We start from the raw sequence: 12,778 nt of genomic DNA, 5'->3' as shown, positions 1-12,778 counted from the left end.
CTTGGCAGACCACATAATGATTTTTCTGCCTGTTGCAGCAATTGCAGTGCACTGTGGTAGTTGCTGTATGGTTTTTAATTTCATTTTTGCAGACGCACCGTAAACTAGCTTAATGAAGCTTGTCCACGGACCACAGTTTGGGAATTAACACCAGGGGAGGCTGGTCCATTAGTGTGAATGCGCCCTGACCCACCAACCTCAGTCTGCCCTTAGCCAGCCCACATCTGTCTCCCTTCCTACTTGCAGCAAGTCCAGGGGGTTGTATTAGCTGTTGGTTTCCACCCTCTCAGTCTCAGTGTTGCCCTTGTAGATTTCAGCAAGGAGGGAGGAGAACAGAACCAGAATTAGTTGGCTCTGCCTGCCATTGGGTCTGGGTCTGGTTAGTGGTGGCACCGCCTATTGTTGGTCTCCACACCTTCCACCCTACCATTCCCATGAGTACTAGCCACTACTGGCTAATGGTGAGAGGTCAATTTGGCCCTCCCTCTCAGACACTGAAAGTGCATGTGAGGGATCACACTGTGTAGCCCCAACAGGTCAGCTATGCCTCCCCGGTTGTATGTTTGGGGATCATATGAAAGGGAATCTACACGCGGGGTGGGGGGGTGGGGTTGGGATCCTGGGCCACTCACGATCCCACCTCACATAAAGGAGCTCTGCACATCTACTCCTCAATATGCAATTAAATGCTGCTCAAGTAAATGTTCAATATGCAAGCTAGCCTTTGCCCTGCAACCCATTATTTCTTTGCAAGGTGGCCCACAAATCGTTGCTACTCAGCACAGGCAAAGCAAGTTATTTCATTCTAAGGGACTTTTAGCAGGACAAATGTCATGACCACTTGATGGCGCCAAATGCCACCTGGTGTGCTGGGTGTCCGAACGGACATCTGTTTACTGAAAAAGAGTGAATGCCAAGTTTTGAAAGTAGGCACTGCCAAGTATTAGACATTAAATGAAAGCAATTTCAGGAAACAGCTCCCAGTTTTACAGTGAGAGACGGAGAAGTCCAGATATTTTATTTTCCATTCTGCTTGCAACCCTTTCTGTTGCTTTGGTTTCAGGAGAAGCAGAAGGATGCTAAAATCAGACAATGGCTGTACATACGCTAACCCAGTTATAGCATTGAAATGCAGTTTTTCTTAATCCAAAATAGTTTGTGCTTGTCCTAAACATGCTCACTCCAAGATAGCTCAATTGGTGGAGCATGTGATTCTTAGTCTCAGGATCAAGAGTTCAAGCCCACGTTGGACAAAAAGATTCCTGCATTGTAGGGGATGGACTGGATCAATCTGCAACGAGCTTTTATTTTCAGAGTGAAACCAGTTTCTCAAGAAGCCCTATTCAAGGGCAGAAAAATATGCACCAGCTGATATGCACCTGTCCTGCCCCCCCACTTCATTATTTTTCTCTAGCACAGCATGACATCTGGAGGTTTCTGCACTGGCTACCCCTGTTTTAAAGAACCAGCCATCCCAATATACTCAAAAGCGGGACTCAAAAGTTACCTAAGTATACTAGCGGCACCAGTGGTAGCACCACAGGCAATAGTACTGGTAGGTAAAGGTAAAGGGACCCCTGACCATTAGGTCCAGTCGTGGCCGACTCTGGGGTTGTGGCGCTCATCTGGCTTTATTGGCCGAGGGAGCCGGCGTACAGCTTCCCGGTCATGTGGCCAGCATGACTAAGCCGCTTCTGGCGAACCAGAGCAGCGCATGCTGTTTACCTTCTCGCCGGAGTGGTACCTATTTATCTACTTGCACGTTGATGTGCTTTCGAACTGCTAGGTTGGCAGGAGCAGGGACCAAGCAACCGGAGCTCACTGATCGACAAGTCCTAGGCTCTGGGGTTTAACCAACAGCGCCACCCGCGTCCCTATAGTACTGGTACCTGGCAGGTAAACAAAGTATAGGTAAAAAATAGCACCGCTACCTGGCAGTACTGGTGACACTGACAGTAATACTGATGCTACCACTCGTAGTGTGGAAGCAAATTTGAATCCTGCTGCTGCTCATGGTGAGCAGATAGATTCTGAATACCTATAGAAGGGGAGGTGCTGAGACTTTTGGACGCAGACACAACAGATGTGCAAACCGCCCAGCCTCCCTCTCCTTGCAGTCCCCCCCCCCCCACGGTGCTATGTATGTCAGTGAGAGGAGGGGCGGTAATCGCCCTCCCCAGCCGCCCACACGCGATTTCCCTGCCTGCTGGTGGGCACAGCCCGCCAGAGAGAGCTTGCCGGGGGGTGGGCTGGGGGAGTCCCTGCCCGGTGATTGGCTCTTCCGCGGGACCAGTAGCCCTGGCCGGGCTCGGCGCCCGCAGCCAATCGGGAGGCGGGGACTGTGGGGCTCGGGAATGCCGCGGCGCTGGTGGAGGCGCCGGGTGTGGAGCGAGCGGCGGGCTGAGCTCGCGCGCATCCTGGGCGCCGCTCCGTTTCGACGATGCGCCCGGCGCTGCGCGCGCTCGGGCTCCTCCAGCTGCTCCAGCACCTGGATCTCGCCAGCGGCCAGACGGGTAAGTGGCCGAGGCGGCAGAGGGACTGGGAGTCGGGCTGGGAAACTCCTGCCGGTGGGACGCCGTCCGCGTAGGACTTGGCAGAAAGGGCAAGGAGTTGGGAGAGGCGGCGATGGGAAGCCAAGTCAACATTGTAAATGCTAAGTGAAGCGACGCCTGTTGCCGACACAAGAAAGGGCGATCCATAAGACCGATAAGCGCACAGTCTTGTAATCGGGGGGGCACTTTTAGGCTGCTTCGCTGCTTTCGGGCGGACTGCAATCTTACATGGCAAATTCCGGTTGCACAATTGCATCCTGATGGGGAGATCTTGCGCAACAAACCCGCTTCTCGAAAACATCCGATTTTGTTTTGTTTTTGTGCCTGAGCGGGGATAGGGAAAGTGGCTGCTGGGAAGCCTGGGACGCCCTTGCAGTGATGCAACCTCGTCTAACCTCCCTGTAGTAGATGGATGCTCATTTCATAGAATCATAGAACTGTGTAGAGTTGGAAGGGATCCCGAGGGTCATCTAGTCCAACCCCCTGCAATGCAGAAATGTCGACTGAAGCATCCATGAAAACCTCCAAGGAAGGAGGGATTTCAATACACAACCAACATCCTCCAATCTCCCTGCAATGGAATCAGGGCGAATGCTCACTAAACAGGCTCTCTGGAAGCAACCGGAGATGGAGATCCTGTGGCCAGGATGACAGCTCTCATCACCCCTGACCATTGGCTACTCTGTCTGGGGCTGAACATCAAGGGCCACAGTTTGTCCCTATCCTCCTCCTCCCCCCTGCCGAGTTCTCCAAGGGCAATGCTGAAACTAAGGTGGAAGAAGTTGAGAGCCAGTGCCTTCGCCCCGCTAGGACTGGGTGCAAGGGAAGAGGTAGGGGCAGACTGAGGCTGGTGGAGCACTGCCCCCCTTTGTCCAAATGAGTCTCCGTGGGCTAATTGTTAGAATAAACCTCCTCATGGTAGGGCTTAGTGCTTTGCAAAGTGGTGGGCACTCCTTCACCGGAGGGGCTTTTTAAGCAGAATCTGGACGGCCGTTTGTCAGGGGTGCCCTTGTTGTATCCTGCGTTGCAATTCTTGTCCAGAGCAAGGAACTGAACCAGACAAACTCAGAAACCTCTCCCAACTCAGCTGAGTTTCAGACCCATTGAAATGAATGAACAGGACTAAGTTAGGTCCATTCGTTTCAACAGATCCCCTCTGAGTAACACTGAGTTGTGTACTGCCCTATGTTTCTTTGGCAGACCTGGTTCGGTGGCAGTAGGTTTCACCCGTGGGTGGGGTGGGGTGAGCCAGAAATGGTAGACCAATCATTTTTGCAGGTGGGAGTCCTAATGACAATGTCACAAGTGTGTGAGCCGCTCTCTAGGTTCTGTTGGTCAAAGTGGGCATTTAAAAAGACTCTTTTCTATTCTTCCATAGATAAAGGAATAAGAATGGGATAGGATTTAGCGTGGCATCTTCGCCCCTCGTGTCCCTTTTTACTGATTGCCAGAGCGCCTTTCCAGAAGTTGCATTGGCAAGCTTTGCCAGGGAAACATGGGGCAAAGCATCTTCACCCCGCATGTCCCTTTCACAAAGATAGGTTGGCTGGCGATGGGTGGGTGTGGGATGGCGGACAAAGTTGGGTTGGCTATGCACACATAGCATTCCCCCCCCCCCCCAATGCTGGGTGCAACTCGGCGCTGCTGGAGCCTGCCCATCCTATTGGGGAAATGTGCAACACAGGTCAGGAGCCATGACTATGGGGCGATAATTTCCCAGGCCGGCCTTTGCCAACCTGGGGACCTCCAGATGCTTTGGACTACAACTCCCATCAGCCCTAGCCAGCACTCACTTCCATCAGCTGATGGTGGTTGTAGTCCAAAACATCTGCGGGGACTCGGCTTGGCGAAGTTGTTGGCCTAAGCTCTCATTCCAGATGGCAGCACTAAGAGGATCTGTGGAGCTTAGGGTTAAACAGCTGGGCAAATCTTAGAGGCTTCTGCTTGCAGTCCCTGCTTTCTTATTCCTGTTCCCTTCAGAGCTTGTAAGCTCATTTGCAGAGCTGCACAGCTCAGTGAATGATACTCAGCTGCAATCCCACACAACGAACTAGGGGTGGGGAACCTATGGCCCTCAAATCCTGCTGGACTATGGCTGCATGCACACCATTCATTGACAGCACATTCCCTCTCCCAAGAAGCCTGGGAGCTGTAGTTTAGCCTTCAGAGAGCTACAATGCCCAACAGCCTTAATAAAACTACATTTCCCAGGATCCTTTTTTTCGGTGTGGTGGGGTGAAGTGTGCTTCATGTGTATCATGTGCTTCATGGGAGACAACCTATGTCTCCCATCATCCCTGATAACTGTTTGTAGCTGATGGAAATTGCAACAAGTTACGCGGAGCCATGGATTCTCCTGCCCCTGCTATGCACACTTACCTGGCAAGCAGCGCAGATACCTATACCTGGAAAATGTTGACTCCTGAGTCTTGGGCAGCAGATTGGCATAGATGGGGAAGCCCGGCCCCTTCTCTAGCTGGTCTTTTGGACCCATTCTAGGCCACCCACCCTGTTCACACTCGTCATGAGTGTTTTCATCTGGCGGGAGCATGTCTTAGAACTCTGATAATGTCTCTTGGTTGCCTGGAAGGAGGAGAGAGAGAGAGAGAGAGAGAGAGAGAGAGAGAGAGAGAAGGGGGTGAGCATGTGTCGTAGAAACCAGCTTACCATACAAAGATAAAATTCACATCCATTGCTGTCATAGATTGGTTGGATGCAGAGGAACAATATTTATTTATTTATTTATTTATTTATTTATTTGGGATGCGAGTGGCGCTGTGGGTTAAACCACAGAAGGTCGGCAGTATGAATCCCCTTGACGGGGTGAGCTCCCGTTGCTCTGTCCCAGCTCCTGCCCACCTAGCAGTTTGAAAGCATATCGAAGTGCAAGTAGATAAATAGGTACCACTCCGGCGGGAAGGTAAACGGCGTTTCCGTGTGCTGCTCTGGTTCGACAGAAGCGGCTTAGTCATGCTGGCCACATGACCCGGAAGCTGTCTGCGGACAAATGCCGGCTCCCTCGGCCTATAGAGCAAGATGAGCACCGCAACCCCAGAGTCGGCCACGACTGGACCTAATGGTCAGGGGTCCCTTTACCTTTTTATACACCACTATTTGACTGTAAAAGAAACCTCAAAGCGGTTTACAAAGAGGTGGGTGCTGGTGGGTGGATAAAATCATAGGTGGAAGAGAAAAAAACAGTACAAAACGACGAGTTGAATAATTCTGAAAGACTTTAAAGCAGCAATAAACTTTGAACGAAGCAATCTCCGCAAGATGGTTTGCAGCTCCTGTTGAAAGTTTTCAGGCTGAATTTCAGCTGTCTGGAAATCTTCTGTTCAATAAAGTCTGACATGTTTGTGCTTCACAAGTTGAAGCTTTGCAGTCTACAGTCAGAAGTAAGCACCACTGAGTTTAAGGGAAGCAGAGGAAACGGCATAGTACTACAGCCAGTCATGCTGATCCTAATACAGTGGTGCCCCGCAAGACGAATGCCTCGCAAGACAGAAAACTCACTAGACGAAAGGGTTTTCCGTTTTTTGAGCTGCTTCGCAAGACGAATTTCCCTATGGGCTTGCTTCGCAAGACGAAAAACGAAAACGTCTTGCAAGTTTATTTCCTTTTTCTTAACACCGTTAATACAGTTGCGACTTGACTTCGAGGAGCAACTCATAGAACGCGGTGTGGTAGCCTTTTTTGAGGTTTTTGAAGACTTTGGTGATTTTTGAAGCTTTTCCAAAACTTCTTTTAAACTTTTAAAACTTTTTTGGGGGTTTTTGGATTTTGGGTTGGGGTGTTTGGAATTCAAGGACTTGGTGTTGGGGAGGGGTTTGCAAGAATCTGGCAGCTTGTGGTTTTTTTCTGCATTTTTATGATTTACTGTGACCATTGGGCCACTCTGCTGTTTTTTAAAAAAAATTCTGGATTTGAATTTCTGTGTGGTGGGTGGCTGGGGGAACAGTTGAGGAGGGGGTTTGCAAGAATCTGGAAGCTTGGTTTTTTTTTCTGCATTTTTATGATTTTCTGTGACCACTGGGCCACTCTGCTGTTTTTTTTAAAAAAAAATTCTGGATTTGAATTTCTGTGTGGTGGGTGGCTGGGGGAACAGTTGAGGAGGGGGTTCTTCAGCAAGAAGCAAAGAGTGGAAGAGGAACCTTCTTCGAGTTGTCCCCCAGAGTCTTAGAAAATGTACAGTACTGTACACTTTGTTGATTTTTAAATGTTTTTCTGTCATGTTTAGAAACTTAATTTATTGTTCCTTCAGTTTTTGAAATGCTCTTTACAGTATGTGTGACTTTAAAGAGCACTTAATAAACTCTTGTTGTACCAAATTTGGCTTTGTTTGGACTTTTTTTGACCATAGGAACGCATTAATTGAATTTCAATGCATTCCTATGGGATTTCGTGCTTCGCAAGACGAAAAACTTGCTAGACGAAAAAACTCGCGGAACGAATTAATTTCGTCTTGCGAGGCACCACTGTAAATTAGGTATTGTGCTATGTGCTGCTGCTGCACCTCTCTCTCTCTCTCTCTCTCTCTCTCTCTCTTGCATTTTTGTACCCTTCCATAAAGAAGTCGGTCCCTTAATATTCTTTTTTTTTTAAACATAATTTTTATTAACAGGCCAATCATATCACATTATTTCAAATCACATTAATTCCAAATTATACAGCCAAATTTTTCAATTTTGTTGGGGGTACCCATACATCAAGCTCCGGACGAGGATCCAAACATCACTTCTATTACTGCTTTAATTAAACAGTCCTATCCAGTTCTATCCAGATAGTCTCTTTATTACTTTCTTCATCTTCTTGTTGTTGTCATATATTCCTTTCTTTGCAATCTCTGATAATCTTCACAGGCAGGTTGAAAGCAAACATCGTCTGTGTGGGTTTTACACACTCCACAAGTCATATCTCATAGGGACAGCCGCCATTCCCCTCTTCCTTCAAAAGTTTATCTTCGGTCTGCCCTTTAGTTTTCCCAGGCTTGTAAAATATCTCATGGAGGGCTCTGCCAGGATTAAGATCAAATTCCAATCATCATTCACATTCCAATATTCCTGGTTCTCCTCCCCCCGTCTTTCTTAAACAAGCCTGTCTTGCGAGACGCCATTTTAAAACTGCGTCATAGAATTTTTCCATTCTCCGATATTTACCAATCCTCTCTTCATTCATCATTAATTCATCCCACACAGTTTTTAAATTCCTGCTTGTGTAATAAAATACGGAGATTCTTCTTTCTTTGGGGTGGAGGGTTATCAATACTCACAGAAGGCAAAGAAAAGAAAAGTTTTTTCCTCCACCTCCCTTCTTCACTCCAGACATACCAATCTCTTAATGGCGCTTCATCGCTTGATTTATTTGTCCTCGCCCGCCACTCCGATCCCAGAGACCCATTAATCAGCAGTCTTATCTCCCGACCTTTGCTTGATGTATGTGCTTTAGCATCTTCCAATTATATATTTCCAATTGTATTTTCGAGCTAAAGCAAACCAGCACGCGCAGATTGGAGACAGCGTCCAGGAAGAGCCGACTTCATCGAGGGCTGGTGCCAAGTGACGGGACACCCCCTTCTCTCGAATCCGGGGGTGCATTATGGCCACCGCTGGCAAGGCAGTCCCCCCCCATCTCCTTGGGGGGGGGCGGGAAGACTGCATACTTCCCGTAGCAGCCTCTTAATTACCTCGTGTGGGTCGGAGAGATGTTATTGTCAGCCATCTTCCAATGCGCCACCTGGTGGCCCCGGTCCCTTAGTATTCTAGAGTTGATGCCCATGCAAATAGGACTGCTTTAAATTGATGCTTGTGCTCATCCAATGGCTTTACAAAGAACTTACAACTTTAATAGATGAGGAGGAAGATTTCAGCATCACCAGCAACCATAAGAAGACAATAGATACTCCTGATAGGTATAGATGTCTAGTCCACACACACACACACCGTCAAGCCAGCATAGAGATGATCTTCAAGTGGTGCTTCACTTCACTTCTGGGAACCACAGCAAATAAATTGCAAAATAACCCTTCTATATACTCATCTCAAAAAAACGAAACAAGCACAGCGGCCATGGTGAAGTTTTATTTCTCTGTGTCTCTCTCTCTGTGTGAAATATTAGTTCTGAGGTTTTAGGTCTTAATCCAAAAGTAAGGACTCCCCACCCCCATCCCCCCGGTAGCATCTGTTGTATTTTGTCTTCTTCACATCCTGTTGAAAAATATACCGCCTGGAATTTGCTGACCAACATGGTGATGTCTTCCTGCTGAATGAGCTCCAGAAAAATGCAATGACTTGTGCACTGGGAACCGTCAGTATCTGAGTTGTGTCTAATTTCTTTATAAGTGGTTTTTGTTTGGTTTTTTGCTTACGTTTTTTGCCAGTGAAATTTCCTGGGAATTGTGACTCCTTCTTCTAACTTGGAATTCCCCGCTGCTTCCCTCCAACATAGTTATGAAAAGTGTTTTGGGGGTTTTTTTTGGGGGGGGGGGGAGATGTTGTTAATGCCAGGTCAGGGATGTAGCAGCCGTCCATCCATAAGAGCAGATCCAGAAAATGAGAGGATGGGCTGTATCACTACTGCTGTTATCATCTAGCAAGCTTGTACTCAGCATTGCTCAGAAATTCTACGACACTAAAAAAAAACACTCCAGTTTTGAAATCAGTGGTTAAAATCAGAGTAGTCTTGAAAGGTTCAGTCCTTCATCTTGATTCACAGTGGTGTGCAAATGTATCCAAACATAGAGAGAAACCTGCTCCTTGATATCAGAAAGCATCATTTGTCTTGTGTCCAAATCCATAGTCTCTGAAAAATTGGCTTGTTTCGCCTTCGGAGCAATGATTTTAAGGAGTAAAGTTTGGGGGATGATAAGTTAAATTCTTCATGGGAGCAAACTCTTATCTGACAGAATGTCTGGTTTTAATAACTGTTTTAACTTTGGAATGTATTTTATTCTGTTTTATTTAGTTTATCTTTTATAATGGCTTTGTTGCATAGCAACAAACAACTTTCCAAAATACGTACTGTGGTATATTTCATTTATGAATGGCTTCCCACGAGGCACTCCAAAGCAATTTGCACTACAGTAAAAACGTATATAGAAAAACCTGCATGTGTGAAAACAATTTAAACATTTGCTTATATATAAAAACCAATTAAAACCAATTGTAAACAGTTTAATCACAACAACATATATATAACATAAATTCAGATCCACACAGATACCAACTTTCTCTGACTTTGGGCCACTGCAAAAAAAACAAAACACAAAAAAAATCAGGGGCAAAGGCTGAGTAAAAGGTGCCAAGGCAGTGAGCCACAAGCAGGCACCTATGTTTTTAGGCATGCATACTCCACTGCCACTACAAAACTCTGCCCCCATAACCTGATGATTGTTCAAGCATGGGAGAAACCCTCCATCCCACTGCAGGGCTTCCTTTCTGCAGAATTGCTTACAGCTTTCTATAAGGTTTTGAACAAAAGAGAAAGGTGGGAGGAATCCACTGTTCACACCTGGCTGATGCCCATTGGTACTGATAAGGAGGAAACAGTATGTGGAGCCAGAGCCTCAAGCATCCATGGCAGATGGCCATCCTACCTCTGCTTAAAAGCCTCCAAGGAAACAGAGTCTGCAACCTCCCAGGTCGTCTGGAAGCTACTCTCAGCAGCCTCAGACAGCATAGCCAGTGGTCAGGGATGATTATAGTCCAACATCTGGGGACAGCTGAAGAACATTGGGAGATGGTTAACGGGACTGTGGGTTGGGCTGGCATGGACCTACTGGGTGACAACCTGCTGGCTCCCTCCCCAAGCTCAGACCCCTCATCTCTCCATGCCCCCCCCCCCGCAAACAGTTTTCAGAGCATAACCAAATGAGCCACCTCTTGTTTCTATATTGCTTTGTATTTTAAAAACAATTTCTTCCATTGTGCTCATTGTCAAGCACTTGTTATCTGGTCTAGTTTTCCTGCTGGTGTTCTTCCACTGTTTTTCTCCCCCATTCCTGCTGAACGCAGGCAGAGTAAATACTTTATTGGACCTTTCATCTTCATGCATTTGCCAGAGAGAGTGCGTCCACCCGCAATGTTGTACAGCTAAGAAAGAAGCCGATAACCAGCAAAGCCAGAAACTTGTGGAATTGTAGGAAATCTTTGTCCAAGCAGATTACCCTCTCCCTCTCCCAGGCCCTTGATTAAACTCTAACCCGACTCATAATCTCATTCATCTGCATCTTCAATCAGGATAGTGGGCCATAGTCTAAAACCAATTCCCATAAATACCTTACTCCCCGACCAAAGACAATTATGTTGATACACACACACACACACACACACACACACACTGCCTTTTGCTAAAAAAAAAATAAGTAGATGGACCGATGATCAGATAGTAGACAGAACTGAGAGCACACTGAATGCTCTTACCTGTGTAATCCAAGATTTTATATCTCTAAACTTGATAAAGCACCACAGCTCTGCATTAAAACAGTGTCAGTATTGCATGCTAAAAGATTGTCTGTAAGAAAGTTGCAACTGATGGAATGACAAAGGTGTACTTTAACAGGTCATGCCCTGTGTTTTAATCATTGAATCATCTGATTCAGCCTTCCCCAGCCTGGTGCACTCCAGATATTATTCAACTCCACCTCCCATCAGCCCCAGCCAGGGTGGCCAATTGTCAGGGATGATGGGAGTTGTAGTCCATGGACATAGGAAGGCTACCTTCTACTGAGTCAGAGCACTAATCTATCTAGCTCAGCTTTGTCTATATTAAGTGACAGTTGCTCTCCAGGTTTTCAGGCCATGGGGAATTTTCCACCTCTATCTGGAGATGCTGGAGGGTTGAACATGCAGAACAGACGCCCTGTCACTGAGCTCCCACCCTTCCCCTTCTGAATGGCCACAGGTCAGTGGCAGAACATCTGGAGGGCCTTAGCTTCCCCACCCCCCAAATTAGAGAACCCCTGTCAAAAAGGTAGGAGAGAAACACAATATGCCATTTCCCCTTAACCATCCTGTTTGGGAGAAGGATTATGTGGCTTTCAAAGCTGCAACCAGGTACACACTTCATTTGGGAATAAGCCCCGATGTACGAATACACAGGATCTTATCTAGATCTCTGATCAAGTTGATCAAGACCTGGACCAACCATGTGATGGTGGGGGAGTAGAGTGGGCTTTGATATATTCCTAGCCAGTCACATTTTTAAATAAAATGATGGGGTTTATGTTCTAAGAGGCGAAAAGGAATTGGAGGAGAAAATTAAGCAAACTGAGGGCTTATCCAGTTTGTGTTGCCGCTTTACCTTGGGAAAATTTGCAGTTTAGCGCTGAATGGTCACTGCAGTAGATAGTTATGGGAGAGCAGAAAATGAAGGTAGTTGATCCCAGCCAAGCCTTACTGAGTGGTAGAACATCCGCTTTGCTTGCAGAAGGTCCCAGGTTCAAGACTGGGAAAATGAGATTGGAGGTGGTAGGAGCATCGTGTGCTATTGGTCCATTTAGCTCAGTACTGTCTACACTGACTGGCAGCAGCTCTCCAAAATTTTAGGCAGCATTCTCTCCCAGGCCTAATGAGAGATTCTGGGGTTCAAACCTGGGGTTTTCTGCATGCAGAACAGATGCTATCCGCCACCAAGCTATGGCCCTTTCTCTTAATTTCCCCCATCATGACTAGTAGTCTACTAGTCATGCAGCCTGCAAAGGATCAGGTAACAAGTGATGGAGAAGCTGCTGGTTAGAGTGGGCAATTCTTGAGTAGCTGGCCAGATCATTTGACATGATGCAAAGCAGCTTCCTGATGTAAGATCAGTCTTATCTCCTCGCCTTCCAGGGGATGGTTGCGGTCACTCGATGCTGACGCCTTACAGCGGGACTCTGACTTCCAAGAACTACCCTGGCACTTATCCCAACTTCACGTCTTGCGAGTGGAAGATCCACGGAGCTGCAGGGAGCTCCCTAAGCCTGATCTTTGGAGACATGGACATTGAAGCCTCAGAGCAATGCAAATCCGGCTTCCTATTGCTTTCTTCCCCATCGGATGGAGCTCGCTTCGGTAAGGACAACCGTTTGACTTCTCGGTCGTAAGGATCTCAGGAGTCATGGACAGCTTGGGGTCATGGGAGTGGAGCACACTCTGCAGTGGGGTCAGGAAGGAGAAACACACATGTCCTTTTCAAATGGAGGTAAGAGGGAAAGACGGTGGCTCCGTGGGAGAGCATCCGCTCTGCCT

General features: G+C 47.2%; 1 protein-coding gene across 2 annotated transcripts in view; it reads left to right on the top strand.

The window, feature by feature from the left end:
• The first annotated feature begins 2,369 nt into the window (after positions 1–2,369).
• Positions 2,370–12,778, top strand: part of LOC308482543 (discoidin, CUB and LCCL domain-containing protein 1-like) — a 47,229-nt gene continuing 36,820 nt past the window's right edge. For both annotated transcript variants that reach the window (XM_081015739.1, XM_081015738.1), the window contains exons 1-2: positions 2,370–2,513; positions 12,380–12,601. In XM_081015739.1, the coding sequence (XP_080871865.1) occupies positions 2,441–2,513; positions 12,380–12,601 (295 nt within the window). In that variant the 5' untranslated portion in view covers positions 2,370–2,440. The remainder of the gene's footprint in view (positions 2,514–12,379; positions 12,602–12,778) is intronic.

Source organism: Podarcis pityusensis, assembly GCF_964106645.2.
Source record: "Podarcis pityusensis genome assembly, chromosome: 8".
In the NCBI taxonomy this organism is placed as follows: domain Eukaryota; kingdom Metazoa; phylum Chordata; class Lepidosauria; order Squamata; family Lacertidae; genus Podarcis; species Podarcis pityusensis.
This window is presented reverse-complemented; position numbering and strand designations above follow the sequence as displayed.